The 22,396-nt window shown below is 41.5% G+C and overlaps 1 protein-coding gene across 16 annotated transcripts in view; it reads left to right on the forward strand.

The window, feature by feature from the left end:
• The first annotated feature begins 550 nt into the window (after nt 1–550).
• Nucleotides 551–22,396, forward strand: part of LOC112257639 (RNA-binding protein Musashi homolog 2) — a 432,435-nt gene continuing 410,589 nt past the window's right edge. For all 16 annotated transcript variants that reach the window (XR_006084054.1, XR_006084058.1, XR_006084059.1 and 13 more), the window contains exons 1-5: nt 551–724; nt 1,067–1,107; nt 1,374–1,455; nt 1,951–2,035; nt 8,738–8,779. Coding sequence is in view for 9 of the 16 variants with exons in the window: in XM_042326705.1 (XP_042182639.1) it covers nt 663–724; nt 1,067–1,107; nt 1,374–1,455; nt 1,951–2,035; nt 8,738–8,779 (312 nt within the window). In the remaining 7 variants the exon portion in view is untranslated. The remainder of the gene's footprint in view (nt 725–1,066; nt 1,108–1,373; nt 1,456–1,950; nt 2,036–8,737; nt 8,780–22,396) is intronic.

A 22,396-nucleotide genomic window follows, 5' to 3' on the forward strand; every position in this document is an offset into this window, starting at 1 on the left:
CTAATACTGTAGGCCTACTTAACCTGTCTCAGCCTGAGTTAAATATCATCTACTGTACATGTTCATACAAACAGAGAGAAAATATTAATGCATTTCTTCAGGATAAATAATGAAAATATTGCTGATATAAAGGCACAAACAATGTATTCACAATATATCAATATGATAGTTTACAAATCTGTAATAACCAATAGGCCTATTTCACATGTAAATACAACCTACCTTTGGCCTTTGACCATGAACTAACTTGGCCCATCATTAATCTCTAATTGCATGTGTTCGCTGGAAGGAAATTACTCATTAAATAAAATGTTGCCATTAGGGCATGTAACATTTGTTTTGTATTGACATAGTTACTAATCACGGCGGTTATATTGTCATAGGAGCGTTATGACCAATAGTTTTTGATATTTTTAAAATGTGTTTGTTTCATAGGCGGGTTTTCTGTATTAACGTCAATTGGATTGGTTAGTTGACTAGCCCTCGCCCCGCCCAGTGAGGGCTAGGGAGAGCATGCTGAGGGAGGGGGCTAAACTGAGCTGATCCCACGTGTGACGATTCCGTTCCCGGCTCAGTAATATTCTCCCAGTCGGGCTGTGCATAGCTTTTGCAGTGTCTGTGTGTGTTTGTTACTGTAGTTACTGCCTATAGTTTGGTTAGCTATGGAAGGAGACGGGAGTCAAGTTACATCTGGAAGCCCAAATGATTCACAACATGACCCGGGGTAAGATGATAACATTTTCGACTTTCCTTTGTTTATTGCATTTTTCATCTGAGAATGTCTGAGAGAGGATTTAGCCAGAGTGCAGTGCTGGATTCAACTCGCAATGCGCACATCACCATTGGTCTTTCCTTCCGGATGCAGTTAGTAGCGATGAGGCTTCTGCTTTGCTTTGGAAGATTACAGTAGCAAGTGTGGCCTTCCCCTTTTAATAAGATACATTATTGCTATCCAGCGATTTTTGTTTTCTCTCTCTACTCGTTAAGATCGCTTTTAGAAGTAGTTAGTCGTCAAAATGGCCGATCTGACATCTGTACTCACTTCTGCTATGTTTTCTTCTTACAGTAAAATGTTTATTGGTGGCCTCAGCTGGCAAACCTCACCAGGTGAGACAATTATTCCCTTACATTTCCCATGTTTCTTATTTTGTTGCAATAATTGATTGTGCATGCTGTGGTCGCGTTCTCTGTGTGTGCAGTAGGCAACTGTATGGGATATCTGGAGTCCCTCTGTTTGCGCGCAAGGTTATTTTAGATTTCCAATCATCTTGAAGTCCTCTATTCGACCCCTATGTGTTTTTGAAACACACTGACAACAGTATGACAACCATTTGTTATTGACTAATTATCCGACATATTTTCTCTGTTCACAGACAGCCTTAGAGACTATTTTAGCAAATTCGGAGAAATAAGAGAATGTATGGTGATGAGAGACCCCACGACAAAACGTTCCAGGTAAAAGGTTTTTACTTTTGCTTTTCAGTTGGTGAAATGCTATCCTACACTTGTGTAGTTTATATGCCACATATTAACCCGGGCTGTTTGTCCCGCGTTGTGTTTGACAGAGATAGATTCGCTCAAAAGATAGCTGCGGGTGAATGCAATTTGACATTGACTTTGGGACTGAATTGCAATGTTGGTGTAGTGTTTCCCCCCTCTCCTATAAATCAATATAAAGTCAAATAACTTATATATCAGTGCCCGCAATCACTATAGTAATCTACAATTTAGGTAGATATTATCTCTATCATTTGAATGAACAGTAGTTAACTGGGACAGTGTAAATACCTGATGTCCAGTAAAACCATTTAGTATGTTCATGATATTCTTGATAGGCGACCATATGTTAATACTCTGAGAGAAACAGTTTATATTTCTACTTTCTCACGTAGTCTATGTAAATAATGTGTGACCTAATTGGTTGTTTCTCTGTATTTCTTTGTTTTGCAGAGGATTTGGATTCGTTACGTTTGCAGATGCTGCCAGTGTAGATAAAGTCTTAGCTCAACCACACCACGAATTAGACTCAAAGACGGTATGTCTGTGTTTTGATGTCATTTGCAATGATATTTTACTGTCTGTGTTGCACGTTTTAAAATATGAATCATTGCCTTTATTAATTTCACTGTCATGCTTGAGATATGACACTGTAATAATACTGTAATATAAGTTCCACATAGCAAAATAGTACCACATTGAAACTGTAGTACATCCATGTGTGGCAGGTGGCATCTCAGAATGCTCACATGCAATTTGCCAGTCACTGGGTTGGCCCTCTTGGTAAAGAGCTATTGGTAAAATGATTTATTTGATCAAAGCTGTAGATGTGGAATTAGCCCATGATATCACCGTGACCACCTTCATGTAAACTATTGCGGTAAAACACCACGCAAGGGGTGAATCTCATATCTGCTCAATTTCCCTTCTCCTCTGAATGAATGAAGGTGACACGCCCCCTTTCCCATCTCCCAGTACCACTCCACATGTGCACATATCCCATGTCACTCACATGGTCTTTCTCTCACAGGCCTCCTCCATGCATATAACCTGTCAGATAGTACACATCACTCTGTTTGATTCATATCGCGTCAATGGAAGTGGGAAGTTACACATGTGATTCTATTACATAAATATTGATGCCAAAAGGTCCATTAATCCTGTGAAATATTTGTTATTTCATTACATCAAATGATATATACTTATGTATAAGTGTATTTGAAATGTGACAAGTGTTGCTTCCAAGTTAAAGTCACAGTACATTGTCAAGTTTGTTGAAACCTATTTCCTGTCTTATAATGTCAACAAACCTGATGCTTCTCCTATCAGCTTACTTCATGTATTCTTCTATTAACAGGCACACACATACACACACACATCCCCATTTATTCTGTTTTATCAAAAGCCTTGAACTATTGTGTCAATGTGGCAGTAGATAAGTCATTAAAGGATGTCAGTCATTTTTGACGTTCTGTCCGTGTAGTGGTGGATTAGACAGAGTTCAGTTGCGACCACAATTGTCTGCGATTTCTGCTCGGTGGGTGGTGATATCCAGTCATGCTCAGACAGCTCTGGAGATGGAATAATGCATACCGAAAAATAGATGCTTTGTTAGCAGCCTTCTGTGAAAGCCAAGTTCAGATGGGAGAGTATGTCTTTAAGATATATTTGGAAAGACAAACATATTGTACTTCAGCAGGCGGTGCACAGTTCCAGTGGAGCCGGGCTGAAAGCAGTGCTAGAACTTGTTGCACGGCTGTCCTCGGCTGATTGGCAAGTCACTGGAGGGTGCTTGTAAAAGCTTTCCGTTTTTATCTCCATACTTGAAAGCGAAAGAGGAGCGGGTTCATGTTTTGAATGTTATTAAAGGAAACCAGCATCTGTAAGCTGTTGTAGACAATCTTGGGTTGTGCAATGCATATAGCAGGGAGAAAGCCCCAGAGTGCTCTATTTAATATGTGATTATTACACACTCTATGACAGATGTTTCCTATTTAGAGCTCTGCTACATATAATAATATATGGCGTACATGTATGAATTAAATCATGATAAATAACCTACACGCATGCAGTATAAATACTGCAGATTAGTATGTGCTCTATATGTACATCTGCATGGTACGTATAGTGTGGATATACTCTTTATACATCTAAATTAGGGAGTTGAAGAACTCTTTCTTTGTGATAATGAATAGCCTATGCTTTTGTAAGCTTAATTGAATCGCACTCCTTTTCCCCCTCAAGGTTATTGACAGCACTCATACCAATTGACTTTATTTTCTCTATAGAGATGAGAAGTGTCATCTGGTGTCTTTGCTTGGAGATGTGTCCTGTATCCACATGTCTTGCCGTAACTGAACAAGGAATACGACTCAAAGATTAAAAAAATTCTGCCTGGCAAACTAACCGTTAGTAAGTAACAATTGAGTAGCTGGTAATTAGAAATATTGTCAAATAAAACACTGGTATTAGTTCCGTTGAATTGACTGTTTTGATTATTTAATAAAAAGTATAAATAAAGCTCTCGCCTTAATAAAGCCATTTGGTTTCCATTTTGTTCATACATTGTTTAATGAATACAATTTCATTTGAGTGAAGTAAACTAGAATTGAACAGACAGCTTACAGCTTGGTATATTATTGTATGTAGACACATCTTGCAATCATGTTTTAATGATTCATTTGTTTATTTTCTTCCACAACACTACACATTTATTTATTACTTTTAGTTGAAATTCCTTTACACTAAGGTGTGTTGTGTAAATAATAATGACATAACGACATATTGAGAAGCGAGCGAGAATAGCCCATGAAAATGATAAGGATTATAGTTCTAAAAGCACAATGATTTATCAGTTGAAGAGAGGGAGGATGTAATGTTATTTGTATGAGCTGAGTTATTGAAGAACCTAAAGCATGGCCCTATTGATACTAAGCAATACTGAGATCAACATTTGATACTTCCTGATGTGACGCAGAGGCAAAAGAGGGCACTTTGCCAGTACGCAAAGGAAGTGACTCTACATCACATAGACCTGAACCAGCAGTTTTCTGCCTTTATATTCCATTAGTCATTCGGCAGATGTATGTATGTCACACGCTGTATATACTAACTCCTGTGTTAAACAGTGCCTTGCAGTCTCTGATGCTTTATTGTACCAGGTGCCTCTTCTAAAAGAGATTTGATCTTTGTGAGACTAACCTGGACACACAATACCCTACAAGTCTGAAGGTTTAGAAAGAGGCTGAGGGCTTTATGTAACATTAAATACAATGTGAAAAAACTTTACAATTCTCTTCTCATCCAATGGTACAGTGTTCTTAAACCAACAATATTGTATATTTTGTACAGCCTACTCCAGTTCCGAGCAGTATTACATTTGACATAGATATTCCTCCTTAGTTTTTTGTGTGGATGTTCTCTGGTGCTAATGGTCTCAGTGTGGAAGGAGGGTTACCCCGTGGAGAAAGATGTCGGTCAGAGACGTGGACAATGAGCACAAGTATGCTTTCATAATGCACACACCATCATAACGTGCCACAGCTATTGTTCAATCCCCCTGATAGCCTGGGTTGCTTTCTGTCCGGTTATGAAAACAGAGTGCTTTCAGACCGGTATGAATGTGAATGGAGACATATGGCCAAGGAGAGCTCGAGGCTTCAAAACACACATGCCAGCAATTCGGAAACATTTTGAATGTTATATTTCATTTTATGTTATGTCCCATCTGGAATAGTATAAGTTATCTTTTTACGTACAGTTATTTTTAAAAAGGATGACAAACATGATTTGAATTGATTCAAATTCTTCTTTATGTGAGGAGTTGTGGTTTTAGACTACTGCATCACAGTATCCATTATCAATGACCAGGTCAGGATTATTCAGTCTGGACCCCTGCCAGAGGAGATGTATTATACTGCTAAATAAGTCTTATTTTCTCCCAAAACAAAGGTAGCCTATTTCGCCCACAGATATTTTCAGCCATTATTGGATGACCTCTGGCCAAACCCTGTTTGCTGTTTTGATGTAGTAGTTTCAAAGGACAGAATGTCTCGTTGAGGTGAGGGGGATGAGGCCAGAGAGAGAAACAGCAGAAAGGGCTGTTGCAGCTCCTCTGGACAAATCTAAGCCTCCTCTGTCGGATATCAATTGAAAATAATGTCAGCTGTGAGCTCACCTCCACCGTGCCACTTGTTGGTTCATGTCTAGCAGGTGCTTTGTCTTCAGTTGATCGTGTGAGCTATACCTGCCTTTTTCTGCCTTAGATTCAACAGATCCTCTGAGGGAATTTGTCTTCTCCTCAGACTTTAATTATTTATTTACAGTATTCAGCATCAAAAACAGGCAGTGCTTTTTTCATTGTCATAATTTGTTGCACTGATAATACATTGAAATGAAACAACACAGACATCATTATTTTTTACAACATAGCGTAAACAGCAGGGTAATGCAGGCTTCAGAATAGCCCATATGTGGGTAATCAATTGCTCGGGAATGATTTAACGTCCCCCCCCAAAAAACTGTTTTGATGAGGGCATGCTAAATTGCCTCAAGTGAAATGATGAGGGTTCATTTGGGTATTTGTTGGCAGTGCATTTGACATTGGTAATAATACTTGTGTGTATGAAAACCGTAGGGAGATTGACAGAAAGAAGCAGAAGATGAATCAGTATATATCAATGCTTCCTACATCGCTCTAAACACACATCAAAACAGTCAAGAAATCAAGCTTTTTGATAGACCATTTTTGTAGCTTTAAAAACATATCTTAATCTTAAGCTGCCAGTATAGAGTGAGATCTGTGACGAGAGAGAGTTTACCCAGAAGCTGCAATAATGTATGAAATCCTGTTGGAAGATCTGAACTAAGGATGTAAGCAATTGCCTTCTGCCTGGATCTTACACAATCGCACAGTGAGAAGCCCTCTGAGACCCTGCCGTAAAAAGCTGTAACAGAAGATAAGAGAAGAAAAAATGAGAAGGAATGTATTGCTTATGGTTTGTTCTCTTTTATTAGTTTGACATACCTAGTTGGAAGATGTTGACTGTAGAGCTTGAGAAATAGCTATTTTTACACTTTGGGATATGATCCATTAGGGGACGGTGCTATCGATGTGTATGCATTGTCATTTTGACCAGAATTGATACATTATTCTGCATTGATTGAAAAGACTATGCTCTTGTTGGTGGATTTGTTATCATTTCATGGATCTAGAAATGATCCCCTCATTGCAATGAGACTCAGTGATTTATATCCTACTGGTGAGGGGAAATAGTACCTCTCGAGATCAATTATTAACACAAAGAGCAAACTGCTATTCCTATGGAAGCGTGTAAATGGAATAACCTTTAGTTCCAGACATGCTTTAGTGTACTGTTGTAATGTGAAATATTAGGCCTATATTAAATGTAATTCCCACATAAACTTCCAATTGACATGAATACTTCGACAGAATGAAAACAATCTGTAGAATGCACCCCCCCCCCTTGGCAAACCTCTCAAAAGAACCATTCATTTCCTAGGCTGTGACCTAAATAAAGGTTTGCTTCTACAAGCTTTATCAACAGATCCCATACTAAGTCATCATTACCTAACACAGCTACACTGGTCGTCTGGACAAATGACTGCATTATCTGGCCATTTCAATAAACAAACTAAATGTGTGCATTGCTAATTATTTTCTATCCAATTAGTTGATTAGTAGTGATTGTATGCAGAATAATTCTTTGTCAAGTTCAAAATCCATCTCATTCGATTGACATGCTGCAACGCTAAACTGTACCACCTTCACTGCTCCTCTATTTAAAAGTTGAACTGTAGCAGAAATGCATGTTGACGTCTTCAAATGGAAAAGTACCGTATGACAGAGAAAAAACAGACCCATATCCAGCTGTGTTGATATTCAGGGACTGGTGTGTAGGTTGGAAAGGTAAGACACCACCAAGTATGACGGCTTTGATATTCAAAGCGTAGGCCTATAGTGTTGTCTTTGCACAAATATGCCCAGCGCCGCTGTGTATTGGAGGTTGAATTGGTTATGCCTGAGGCTAATTGCTAAAACGAATCATTACATGGAATTCATTATGAGTAGGGTTGCCATACCCAGGTGTTATTGAATTCATCTCTCAAATTGACCTGATTTAGAAAGATGGCTAACAATCATAACGCCGCAAGATAGAAATAGGACAGAGAAATATGTTCCTGCTTCATTCTCACATGTTCCTCTTTCTCATTTGACTTCAAACACGTAACAGGTGAAATGAAAGCTACGGTTGGCTGATCTTCCCAGATGGTAACCTTTGTCTCTGTTTCCAACTGAATCATCAATTGCATTCATTATTGAGGAATGTTGTTTTTTGTTTTGTTTTTCTTAGGAATATGTGATATTAGTGTTGTCTGTGAGATGTAGAGAGTTTATAGGAGGACTATGTTTTTTCCAGCTAATGTGACAGGTTCTCTTCCAGCACAGTTCACCACTTACTCCATCTTTTTGGCTTCTTTTTGTAAATTGAGAGAGAAATCTCAGGCCTACAACTGAGACAGTCTTGATCTTTATGATGATGCTGTGGTTGATTACATACAACCTGTAGGTATGCAAGTCTTTAAAATCCTCACAGAGAAATATGCAGCAACGTAAAGGGTTTGCACTGCTGAACACAAAGTCATTTTCTGCAAGAGAACAATTTCCATCTGTTGCCGTTCCCCCTTCAATAGGTCTGCATGGATGAGATTGTTTGAAACTTCTCTTTTAAGAGCCTGGTATTAAAGTCAGGAGAAGGCAGCATGACATTGATGCATGAAATAGTTTATTTTCATTCTGAATGCAAGATTGATAAGGCTGCAAATGCACGCCTCAATACCAGTTAAACAGAGGAAGAAAAACATTTTTACGAGACGACAAGGCAAAGAGAGAAACAGGTTGATCTGATGCACCTTCCTGCTTATTTCTAAATATCTGGAGTTATTGTCACAGGCCTCAGACTCCTATTTCCAACCCTGAAATAATAATTTCCTCCAAACATTCCAAGGCACTGTTCCCATTTTGTGATCTCTCAGCATCTCTCAGCATCTCTCAGCATCTCTCAGCATCAAAAGGATGGCACGTATTTTGAAGTTTTAGGAATGTTGAAGTCACTTTGGAGAAACATTATCATTCTATCTCTGTTGCTACAATTGTCTGAATGTTGATGCACAATTGACAATTTCTTAACACATTCCTTTATGTTTCTATCTTTCACAGATTGATCCTAAGGTTGCCTTCCCCCGACGCGCTCAACCCAAGGTAAGAGCAAACCATCTCACTTACTGTTAGTGCTGCTAACTGACCAGTCAGACTCTTTCTCTAAAGCGCTTGTCTTTATTAGCAACAGGACTCATTTCATTTAGGAAAAAGCACTCCAAAGGCACTTGTGCTATGAGCTTGGGAGCACTTCCAGCACAGTTCAATGTGTTTCTAGACTAATCATAGTATGATGACTATTTGTGAGTTGATAATTACATAGAAGAAGAGATGATTATGCTTGTGTTACTATTAAGGAGAAAAACATGGTCAGCAGTCTCCTTTGGAGACTTCCCCTATGCTGATGCCAATTTGACCAAAACCAAGCAATTGTAATAGAGGTGATATTTGACATGGAGGTAACTCGTTAATGATGAGAGTATCATCTTTCATAATGGCTTAATCGTGGCTCGGTCACTGGTCGTTTGCATGTGCTACACACACATGCTTGTGCCACACACAGACACTCTGTTTGGGGAGGTGGTGTTGGTAATCATGGTGTAGCTGCAGTGTTGAGAAGTGTCTTCTTCATCCCCTCTGACAGGCTTTGGGTTAGAGGGGAGCACCTTTAGGCCAATGTAGTGCTCCTCACATCAGACCTTTTAGACCTGAAATGGGTGGAGATCGATAAGGGATTTTTCTCCTTCCCACCGGCTCACAGGGAGGTGTTGTTACTGAGCGGTTCTGGTTTCAAATGGGGAATTGGCAGTGAAAGCTTTCAAAGCCAGAGCACATGGTGTCTTAAGCGTATGGGCATATGGTGGAGAAACTACCAGGTCTCCTTTTTTCACTCCCTCATTTGCCTGTTTGTCGCTTTAACCTTTTCTCTTCCTCGGCTTGTCCCTGAACATCTAAAACACATCAAAAACAACCAACCAATATGTTTTGCCTTCAGATTTTGGGATTTGAGTTCAAAGGAAAGCAACCTCCTCCCTGGAAGGCATAGGTGTTGTACTTATTCATTTATACATTTCACGACAGTATGCTCTGTTTAGCTGGGGCCAACATGTAAGAGAACAGAATCACTCAGAAATACATCATTTTTTTCACAACCTCATAAACATCCAGTGTCATTCTCCTGCTCTTGTTATATCAATGGAAGAAAAGAATGACACCTCAACAGAATTAATACAGTAGTACAGAAGAACCTCTAGTTGAGATGTTTTAGTCAGGCTGTAGGGCAAGCTCATTAGAGGAGAAAGAGGTTTTTATTTGTAGTATTAAGAGAATGTGGATTTCAAAGGATCTCAGAGCAATAGGATTAAGGCTGATAGATTAGCATGGCATGGCTTTCTCCTTCGTGTTCAATTGATTTAAGGCCTTTATAAGCAGTCTGGGTCTGAGGTTGCCATTTAGAAAACACTCTGTTTTTGAATATGTCATTGCTTCTTCCTCCTCCTCTTCAGCCTTGCTGCTTGTTTCTGTTGTTTAAGAGGCCTGTCCCCAGTGAGAGATGGGGTTCATTGGGGCAGCTGCTAGGGCAGGCTGCAGGTGCATCCATGGCACTGGTTTGGGTAACAAAAAATGTTAAGAGACCTATCGGCTTTGGGTTCCTCATGGACTCACACCTCACTCTACCCTCCATCTATCATGCACTGTAGAATACTTTGTTAACAGCACTGTGTTACTGTGTCTTAGGGATTGTACATTTTGTAGAGAAGGTCTGACATAGCCTACTTTAACCTGCGTCTACCCAGGTACTTCCGACATTGGTCTTAGTGCTGCCATCATAATTCAGCCAGTTTCCCATATCCAAGTTTCCAATACCATTCAGTTTATGAATCTAGGGTATCTAATTATGTTATAATCGTCCTACCTGGCCTCATAGGGATCTGCTCTTGTCTTGTGCCTATAGATCTGCCGGACTGTGTAGCCCCTATAGATCTGCCGGACTGTGTAGTCCCTATAGATCTGCCGGACTGTGTAGCCCCTATAGATCTGCCAGACTGTGTAGTCCCTATAGATCTGCCGGACTGTGTAGCCCCTATAGATCTGCCAGACTGTGTAGCCCCTATAGATCTGCCGGACTGTGTAGCCCCTATAGATCTGCCGGACTGTGTAGCCCCTATAGATCTGACGGACTGTGTAGCTCCTAAAGATCTTCCGGACTGTGTAGCTCCTATAGATCTGCAGGACTGTGTAGCCCCTATAGATCTGACGGACTGTGTAGCCCCTATAGATCTGATGGACTGTGTAGCCCCTATAGATCTGACAGACTGTGTAGCCCCTATAGATCTGACGGAATGTGTAGCCCCTATAGATCTGACAGACTGTGTAGCCCCTATAGATCTGACGGACTGTGTAGCCCCTATAGATCTGACAGACTGTGTAGCCCCTATAGTCATTTAGCAGCTGCGGGTGTAATTCGTTGACGCCCATCCAAAAAACCTGATCATTAAACAAATCTATGCTTTTCTAGATGGTAAAACGTTTTCAGTGTAAACTTAAATGACTAAAACCAGGTATAAAGTATATAGAAAAGATAAATGAACTATGTATTCATACGATCCTCGTTGAGAACTAACAACGACCAAAATAAAAACTAGACAGTCAGGGAGAATCTAAAATTAATGTTATGGCATGGGGCCACCATTGATTTAAAAAAAATAATCTTTGAGTCACTCAGATTGCATAAGAACACCGAATAAACCATGGCCAAATGTGTTGAATTGCAGGAAATTAGAAGTTGAATAACAAAGTGTGAGGGATGGGCCTGGAGAAATGTAACCTCTCTCAAATTTATAGACAGAGCTATGGATGGAAGGACCGACCATCCATGATATCAAAATAATAGTTCTAACCATGGTTGTTTCTACACTGTTTGTTTACATTTGCATTGTTTACAAACATTGGTGTAAAACAAACTTATATTTTGGTACGACAGTTGAAACAAGCTTACGAGGCATTTTACAAGTTATATTCTTCAAGAATCAATGGATACAGATAATTAATTTATAAGTCCAAAAATGGATGTAGCAACTGCTGATTGCCTCTTTAAAACAGACATTATTCTCTCAGCCCCATCCATGAGAAAATGTGTCGAATTGCAGGAAATCGCTTTAACCCCCTCATGGAAAACTTGGATCTGTACAGTGTGATGTCTGTGTGAGGTGAATGGAGGAGGACAGGTGCTGTTTCTCTCTTCTCCTCCTTTGTGGAACTGTTGTCTTTGTGTTTTTACAGGAACATGAAAACTGTGGGCTGATGTCTGCCTGCTGTGTTTAGAAACCAAAGTGATAGTTGCTGCCCACATCACTAGAGATTGGTTTCTCAGCAGCTCGTTTCGTTACCGATACCGTCGCTGACACTGTTGTTGTTGTTTTCGCACGGCGGAATCACAGACAATCATAGCGCGTCCCAACATGATTTTAATTGCCGGTGGGACTGCGGCCACTTTGCTGGGAGATGAGCTCTGATGACTTGTTATGGAAATGAAAGGAAGGAGCTGGGCCACTCAGAGAAAGCGAGCAGCGCAGCTTAAATAACCCCTTCCTGCCCGCTCGGCTATCTCACCAGGGGCTGTTTGCCTCATTAGGCTTCACTAGCAGCCACTAGTCGCCACATCAATGGCAGTCATTGGGCTGCACTGATGAGATGAGCCTCTCTGTAGTGTACACAAATAGATATGTTCTGGATGTATTGAACAGTGGGAGCTAGACTGAATGAACTAAAAAGGAGTAGGTCTGTTTACTTGGCTTGACAATCACAAAGTTTTCAGAGTTTTATTTGGTGCTGCATTACAGTATATGTAGATTTTAATAAGGGAGACGGAGTAACCTTCAAATGTTGTCTGCAGCTAACTAAGCGTACCGTAGTAGGCCTGAGTGGAAATAGATCTGGGTTATCAGTCATAAATACCATCAAAGCAGTGGCCCAGATTTCCCTGTGTGTGTCAGCTGTGTGCTCTGCCTGCCTCTCTCTCTCCCTACTGCTGAGGGACTGCTGCGGCTGCTGGTAGTGTAGAGGGTAGGGGGAGGCATGGCTGGAGTTGATAGGGGCTGGAGGGGCTAGAATAGATTCACTCTAACACCCCATTCTCCCTCTTCCTCATCTGGTACTGGTCCCACACCTCTTTCTCTTTCTTTCTTTTTCTTGTTGTGTGCTTCATTTTTTGAGCTGGACAAAAGCTCCCAGGTGTCCCATAGTGCTGGAGCTGGGGACAAATGTGTTGCTGAGGGAGAAAAGCTCCCAGGTGTCCCATAGTGCTGGAGCTGGGGACAAATGTGTTGCTGAGGGAGAAAAGCTCCCAGGTGTCCCATAGTGCTGGAGCTGGGGACAAATGTGTTGCTGAGGGAGAAAAGCTCCCAGGTGTCCCATAGTGCTGGAGCTGGGGACAAATGTGTTGCTGAGGGAGAAAAGCTCCCAGGTGTCCCATAGTGCTGGAGCTGGGGACAAATGTGTTGCTGAGGGAGAAAAGCTCCCAGGTGTCCTATAGTGCTGGAGCTGGGGACAAATGTGTTGCTGAGGGACAAAAGCTCCCAGGTGTCCCATAGTGCTGGAGCTGGGGACAAATGTGTTGCTGAGGGAGAAAAGCTCCCAGGTGTCCCATAGTGCTGGAGCTGGGGACAAATGTGTTGCTGAGGGAGAAAAGCTCCCAGGTGTCCCATAGTGCTGGAGCTGGGGACAAATGTGTTGCTGAGGGAGAAAAGCTCCCAGGTGTCCCATAGTGCTGGAGCTGGGGACAAATGTGTTGCTGAGGGACAAAAGCTCCCAGGTGTCCCATAGTGCTGGAGCTGGGGACAAATGTGTTGCTGAGGGAGAAAAGCTCCCAGGTGTCCCATAGTGCTGGAGCTGGGGACAAATGTGTTGCTGAGGGAGAAAAGCTCCCAGGTGTCCCATAGTGCTGGAGCTGGGGACAAATGTGTTGCTGAGGGAGAAAAGCTCCCAGGTGTCCCATAGTGCTGGAGCTGGGGACAAATGTGTTGCTGAGGGAGAAAAGCTCCCAGGTGTCCCATAGTGCTGGAGCTGGGGACAAATGTGTTGCTGAGGGACAAAAGCTCCCAGGTGTCCCATAGTGCTGGAGCTGGGGACAAATGTGTTGCCGAGGGAGAAAAGCTCCCAGGTGTCCCATAGTGCTGGAGCTGGGGACAAATGTGTTGCTGAGGGACAAAACTCCTCGCAGGGTTTTAATGAAGTACAAAGGTGACGCTGTGTGAAGTACAGACAGAACCCCCCCACTCCCCTAACATATAGACACACATGTTATGTTCATCTATCCTCGGGGGGGGACCTCAAATGTATTTCAGTTCAAAATCATATTTTCCCTCACGCTTACAATAACCCTTACCATAACCTTAACCTGTAACCCAAACCCTAAACCTAACTCCTAACCCTAACCACTAACCCCTTCCCTAACCCTAAACCTAACCCTAACCACTAACCTAAGCTTAAATAACCTTTGTCCTCATGGGGAAATATCCCCACGAGGGAGAATTGTCCTTGTTTACTATCCTTGTGGGGACTTTGGGGGATTTTTAGGTCCCCACAAGGATAGAAGAATCACACACACACACACACACACACACACACACACACACACACACACACACACACACACACACACACACACACACACACACACACACACACACACACACACACACACACACACACACACACACACATACACCATAGGGAATGCTTTCCAAAGAAGAAAGACCCAGGAGTGCAGTTCTCTACTCCAATGCCCATTTAAGAAACCTGCTCAAGGGCTGTTCTCCTACATGCTCTACATTCTTACTTACAGTGCCTTTAGAAAGTATTCACACCCCTTGACTTTTTCCACATTTTGTTGTGTTACAATTTGGGATTAATATATATCTATTTTTTTACGATCTACACAAAATACTCGGTAATGTCAAAGTGGAAGAAAAATTCTAACATTTAAGATGAATGAAAAATAAAAGGCTAATATATCTTGATTAAATAAGTAATCATCCCCCTGAGTCAATACATGTTAGAATCATCTTTGGCAGTGATTCCAGCTGTAAGTGTTTCTGGGTAAGTCTCTAATAGCTTGGCACACATGGATTGTACAATATTTGTCCATTATTATTTTTTAAACTCTTCAAACTCTGTCAAGTTGGTTGTTGATCATTGCTAGACAGACATTTCCAGGTCTTGCCATAGATTTTCAAGCAGATTTAAGTCAAAACTGTAACACGCCACTCAGGAACATTCAATGTTGTCTTGGTAAGCAAGTCCAGTGTATATTTGGCCTTGTGTTTTATATTATTGTCCTGCTGAAAGGTGAATTTGTCTCCCAGAGTCTGTTGGAATGCAGACTGAACCATGTTTTCCTCTAGGATTTTACCATTGCTTAGCTCTATTATTTTTTATCCTAAAACAACTCCATAGTCCTGCCGATGACGAGCATACCCATAACATGATGCAGACATCACCATGCTTGACAATATGAAGAGTGGCACTCAGTGATGTGTTGTATTTGATTTGCCCCAAACATAATGTATACAAAAATAAACAGTTTTACTTTTAGTGCCTTATTGCAAATAGGATGCATGTTTTGGAATATTTTTTTTCTGAAAAGACTTCCTTCTTTTCACTGTCATTTAGGTTAGTATTAGAGGTCAACCAATTATGATTTTTCAACGCCGATACCGATACCAATTATTGGAGGACCATAAAAGCCGATACCGATTAATCTGCCGATTTTTTTAAACATTTATTTATTTGTAATAATGACAATTACAGCAATACTAAATGAACACTTATTTTAACTTAATATAATACATAAATAAAATCAATTTAGCCTCAAGTAAATAATGAAACATGTTCAATTTGGTTTAAATAATGCAAAAACAAAGTGAGAAGAAAGTAAAAGTGCAATATGTTCCATGTGAAATATGTGCCATGTAAGAAAGCTAACGTTTCAGTTCCTTGCTCAGAACATGAGAACATATGAAAGCTGGTGGTTCCTTTTAACATCAATATTCCCAGGTAATACGTTTTAGGTTGTAGTTATTATATGAATTATAGGACTATTTCCCTCTATACCATTTGCATTTAATTAACCTTTGAATATTGGATGTTCTTATAGGCACTTTAGTATTGCCAGTGTAACAGTATAGCTTCCGTCCCTCTCCTCGCTCCTCCCTGGGCTCGAACCAGCAACACAACGACAATTAGCGCGCTAACTAGCTAGCCATTTCACTTCGGTTACACGAGCCTCATCTCGGGAGTTGATAGGCTTGAAGTCATAAACAGCGCAATGCTTGACGCACAACGAAGAGCTGCTGGCAAAACGCACAAAAGTGCTGTTTGAATGAATGTTTACGCGCCTGCTTCTGCCTACCACCGCTCAGTCAGATATTTGAATGCTCAGTCAGATTATATGCAGCACAGGACACCCTAGATAATATCTAGTAATATCATCAACCATATGTAGTTAACTAGTGATTATGATTGATTGTTTTTTATAAGATAAGTTTAATGCTAGCTAGCAACTTACCTTGGCTTACTGCAATCGCATAACAGGCAGCCTCCTTGTGGAGTGCAACGAGAAAGAGGCAGGTCGTTATTGCGTTGGACTAGTGAAGGTTGCAAGATTGGGTCCCCCGAGCTGACAAGGTGAAAATCTGTCGTTCTGCCCCTGAACAAGGCAGGTAACTCACTGTTCCTAGGCCGTCATTGAAAATAAGAATGTGTTCTTAACTGACTTGCCTAGTTAAATAAAGATTAAATAAAGGTGTAAAAAAAATAATAATAATAAAAAAATCGTCAAATCTCGGCGCCCAAAAATACCGATTTCCGATTGTTATGAAAACTTGAAATCGGTCGTAATTAATCGGCCATTCCGATTAATCGGTTGACCTCCAGTTAGTATTGTGGAGTAACTACAATGTTGTTGATCCATCCTCAGTTTTCTCCTATCCATTAAACCCTGTGACTGTTTTAAAGTCAACATTGACCTCATGATGAAATCCTTGAGCAGTTTCCTTCCTCTACGACAACTGAGTTAGGAATGACACCTGAATCTTTGTAATGACTGGGTGTACTGATACTAGAGGTCGACCGGTTATGATTTTTCAACACCGATACCGATTATTGGAGGACCAAAAAAGCCGATACCGATTAATCAGCCAATTTTTTAACTATTTATTTGTAATAATGACAATTACAACAACACTAAATGAACACTTATTTTAACTTAATATAATACGTCAATAAAAATCAATTTAGCCTCAAATAAATAATGAAACATGTTCAATTTGGTTTTGAATAATGAAAAAACAAAGTGTTGTAGAAGTAAAAGTGCAATATGTGCCATGTAAAAAAGCTAACGTTTGAGTTCCTTGCTCAGAACATGAGAACATATGAAAGTTGGTGGTTCCTTTTAACATTCCATGGTAAGAGGTTGTAGGTTGTAGTTAATATAGTATTTATAGGACTATTTCTCTCTATACCATTTGTATTTCATATACCTTTGACTATTGGATGTGCTTATAGGCACTATAGTATTGCCAGTATAACAGTATAGCCTCCGTCCCTCTCCTCGCCCCTACCGTGGCTCGAACCAGGAACACATTGACAACAGCCATCCTCGAAGCAGCGTTACCCATCGCTCCACAAAAGTCGCGGCCCTTGCAGAGCAAGGGGAATAACTACTCCATGTCTCAGAGTGAGTGACGTTTGAAACACTATTAGCGCACACCCAGCTAACTAGCTAGCCATTTCACATTGGTTACACCAGCCATTAGGCTGATAGGCTTGAAGCCATAAACAGCGCTGTGCTTGCGAAGAGCTGCTGGCAAAACGCACAAAGGGCTGTTTGAATGAATGCTTACGAGCCTGCTGCAGCTCAGTCAGACTGCTCTATCAAATCATAGACTTAATTATAACATAATAACACACAGAAATATGAGCCTTTGGTCATTAATATGGTCCAATCCGGAAACTATCATTTCGAAAACAAAACGTTTATTATTTCAGTGAAATAAGGAACCGTTCGGTATTTTATCTAATGGGTGGCATCCCTAAGTCTAAACATTCTTGTTACATTGCACAACCATCAATGTTATGTCATAATTACGTAAAATTCTGGCAAATTAGTTCACAATGAGCCAGGCAGCCCAAACTGTTGCATATACCCTGACTCTGCGTGCAATGAACACAAGAGAAATGACACAATTTCACTTGGTTAATATTGCCTGCTAACCTGGATTTCTTTTAGCTAAATATGCAGGTTTAAAAATATATTCTTCTGTGCATTGATTTAAAAAAAGGCATTGGTGTTTATGGTTAGGTACAGTCGTCCAACGATTGTGCTTTTTTCGCAAATGAGCTTTTGTTAAATCATCCCCCAGCGTTGCATCGATTATATGCAACGCAGGACACACTAGATAAACTAGTAATATCATCAACCATGTGTAGGTATAACTAGTGATTATGATTGATTGATTGTTTTTTAATGCTAGCTAGCAACTTAACTTGGCTTCTACTGCATTCGCGTAACAGGCAGGCTCCTCGTGGAGTGCATTGAGAGGCAGGTGGTTAGAGCGTTGGACTAGTTAACTCTAAGGTTGCAAGATTGGTTCCCCCGAGCTGACAAGGTGAAAATCTGTCGTTCTGCCCCTGAACAAGGCAGTTAACCTACCATTCCTAGGCCGTCATTGAAAATAAGAATGTGTTCTTAACTGACTTGCCTAGTTAAATAAAAATATTTAAAAATAAATGAATAAATCTGCAAAATCGGCTCCCAAAAATACAGTTTTCCGATTGCAATGAAAACTTGAAATCGGCCCTAATTAATCGGCCTTTCCGCTTAATCGGTCGACCTTTAATTGATACACCATCCAAAGCGTAATTATGTCACACCCTAATCAGTTTCACCTGTCCTTGTGCTTGTCTCCACCCCCTCCAGGTGTCGCCCATCTTCCCCTTTTCCCCTGGGTACTTATACCTGTGTTCTCTGTTTGTCTGTTGCCAGTTCGTCTTGTTTGTCAAGTCAACCATCGTTTTGTTTCTCAGCTCCTGTTTTTCTCCTGTCTCTCTTTTCTCGTCCTCCTGGTTTTGACCATTGCCTGTCCTTACTCTGAGCCCGCATGCCTGCCGTCCAGTGCCTTTGCCCCTACTCTGGATTACCGGCCCCTGCCTGCCTTGACCTGTCGTTTGCCTGCCCTTGTTGTTGTAATAAACATTGTTACTTCAACACAGTCTGCATTTGGGTCTTACCTGAAACGTGACAAATGAATAACTTCACCATGCGCAAAGGGATATTTAGTGTCTGTTTTTATAAGTTGTACCCATCTATCAATATGTGCCCTTCTTTGCAAGGCATTTGTGGTTGAATTTGTGGTTGAAATTCACTACTCGACTGAGGGACATTACAGAAAATTGTATGTTTGGGGTAGAGAGATGAGGTAGTCATTCAAAAATCATGTTAACCACTAGTCCATGCAAATTATTGTGATAATGCAAATTTGACTCCTGAACATTTTCAGGCTTGCCACGATAAAGAGGTTGAATACTTATTGACTGAAGACATTTCAGCTTTTCATATTTTATTAATTTATAAACATGTATAAAAACTAAATTCCACTTTGACATTGTGGGGTATTGTGTGTAGATCAGTGGCACAACATTTAAATTTAAATTCAGGTTGTAACAACAAAATGTGGAAAAAGTGAAGGGGTGTGAATACTTTCTGAAGGTGCTGTACTTTTCTCTTTCTCCCTCCGTCTCTCACCCCTCCTTCCATCTCCTCCGCTTTGTTCACTCTTGGCAGCCTCTCAGAACCTGGTGAATCCGCTGTTACGCCTCACTCAGTTATGTTGTTTGTCTTTAGGTGATTATTTCAGTATCGTCATCTACATCATCTCAGAATGATTTTCATTTCAACTGACACAGCTGACTGCTGGGAATATGAAACCATGGCTGCCAGCTACTCTAAATGTCCATATGAGTTTATTAAAAGAACTAGATTCCCTGTTCAAACTCAGTCGTGCACCACTGCCAGAGTTTGAAAGAATATTGAAGGACAAAAGTATTTTATATATAACATAATACTTTCTTTAAACTGGGTGGTTCGAGCCCTGAATGCTGATTGGCTGAAAGCCGTGGTATATCAGACCGTATACTGTACCACGGGTATGACAAAACATTTATTTTTACTGCTCTAATTACGTTGGTAACCAGTTTATAATAGCAATAAGGCACCTCAGGGGTTTGTGGTATACGGCCAATATACCACGGCTAAGGGCTGTGTCCAGGCACTCCGCGTTGCATCTTGTCTAAGAACAGACCTTAGCTGTGGTATATTGGCCATGCACCACATCCCCTCTGGCCTTATTGCTTAAATATAGAACAGAATACTTAATATAGCACATATCTCTATGTACAGTATATCTCTATCTTACGTGTTATCACATTGGATGATAGTAGGTCATCTTTCCATTTCTCTGAGACTGGAGACAAGCATTCACAGACAGCAACACAACCTCACTATTTCTAATGGAAAACATACCCTATGTGTGTTTCTGTTTTCCCTCAAAATGAATGCACTTCTGAAATGGGTTTTTACAACTGACAGGAAGTGCATTGACTTTTCACTGAAAACAAGAAACAATCCGATAGCTGGCAAAGTTAACTTGGATCAGGGTGAGGGAAAAGTCGATCAATCAGTGTTCCGTTGATGGGATTTCTTTATCGTCACCTCCCTCTCACCTCCTGGCGAAAAAGGTTTGTAGCCGACACAAACAAACCGTCCAGATGGAGGGAGACACAGAGAGGTGCTTTCTCCCTGTGGTAATGGATGTGGTAGAGTGTCAGGAGATGTGTTTAAATCCCTGACCCTACTCTGTTCCAGCTTTGAACGGCCTCAATAAACTGGTCCAGACAAGAATGAGGCCAAAGCCCAGGCATATGAATGACTGTTTGTTGAATGGTCAGACAGAAAGACATTCAGAAGAGACTCAGTCTGTCAAAGGACTTCTTAGTAATTGATACTGTTTTCTCTTCTACACATTGTCATTATACAATGTCTGTCTGTCTGTCTGTCTGTCTGTCTGTCTGTCTGTCTGTCTGTCTGTCTGTCTGTCTGTCTGTCTGTCTGTCTGTCTGTCTGTCTGTCTGTCTGTCTGTCTGTCTGTCTGTCTGTCTGTCTGTCTGTCTGTCTGTCTGTCTGTCTGTCTGTCTGTCTGTCTGTCTGTCTGTCTGTCTGTCTGTCTGTCTGTCTGTCTGTCTGTCTGTCTGTCTGTCTGTCTGTCTGTCTGTCTGTCTGTCTGTCTGTCTGTCTGTCTGTCTGTCTGTCTGTCTGTCTGTCTGTCTGTCTGTCTGTCTGTCTGTCTGTCTGTCTGTCTGTCTGTCTGTCTGTCTGTCTGTCTGTGTGTGTGTGTGTGTGTGTGTGTGAGAGAGAGAGAGAGAGAGAGAGTGTGAGTGTGTGTGTGTGAGTGAGCATACATTGTTAGTCTTAATAAACAATATGCTTGTCTTTGTGTTTAGCCTATGTGTGCCATACAGTAATATGCATGTTCTCTCTGTGTCATGCCTGTGACTGTGCTGCTGGCTCCTGAGTGCTGTCCCCTCTCCCCACCTCTCCTCTCCCTGGTCTCTTTGCTGTGGGTCGAGGGTAATTAGGTTTGGTGGGGGGTTCAGGGCCGTGTTCTGTACTTATCAATGGCAGCAGGCCTGCAGTGGACAGCAGGGAGGGGAAGGATGGAGGGAAGGAGGGCAGGGAGGACAGAGGGCTGCTGGAGCCTGGCCCTGCTAAACCTGATGCTGACTGACAGTAATGAGGAGACCCAGGCCAGCCAGGAGGGAGGGCTATGTCCCCTTCCACACAACTCAACCCCCTCATCACGACTAACACAGCTCCTATCAGATCCCTCTTTTTATATGACAAATGCTTGCACGCACACATTGAAGGAGCAGCCCCACCCCACCGCAACCTTTCCCCGACTCCGTTCACCTGCCTAGGAAAATATTCAACTCTGACCGAATGGTAGATTTGCGCTTTTAGTTAATCTACACTTAGATTTCATATGATGGCAAATGTACACGTTATAACACCACTGACACATAGTTTTAACCTTGCTGTTCTGCAGTGTGTTATTTTTGCCCTCACATTGCCACTGAATTACGCAGACCAGGCCCCAGCGCCACAGTCTCGTACAGCATTGTGGGAGATGGAGTGGGGGGTAGATTAGTTTCAGTGTCGGGGACAGACAGGAGGAGCCAGATGGAATCTGGGAGCTGAGACAGCGTTCTGTTCTGCAATGAGGAGAGTAGCCTACCGGGACAGGGACAGGCCAGAGCTCACCCAGTCTGTCTCTGGTCAGAGAGCACCACATTCCTGGAGGCCTGAACCCGCTGTGGCCTCTCCCTGTCCTGGCACGGAGCCTCTGGTCTGGGGCACGGGACGGTCAGGGGAGGGCATGAGGGGGCCATGTACTCTCTGCTTCTGACACACAGCAATAAACAATCTCACAGACGCAACAAACAAGTAGATATTTGTCATCCCCTGTCTTGGGCTTGACTTTTGTTATGATCGTTTTTGAGAAGGGGGTGGGTGGGTATTTGTCACACCTGATGACTAGGCACAGCTGTGCCACCAGTAATTATCAATTTTCTGCTACACTTGTCTCAAGAAGTGATTTAAGTCCT

This window comes from Oncorhynchus tshawytscha, linkage group LG09, assembly GCF_018296145.1.
Source record: "Oncorhynchus tshawytscha isolate Ot180627B linkage group LG09, Otsh_v2.0, whole genome shotgun sequence".
NCBI classification, from domain to species: Eukaryota; Metazoa; Chordata; class Actinopteri; order Salmoniformes; family Salmonidae; genus Oncorhynchus; species Oncorhynchus tshawytscha.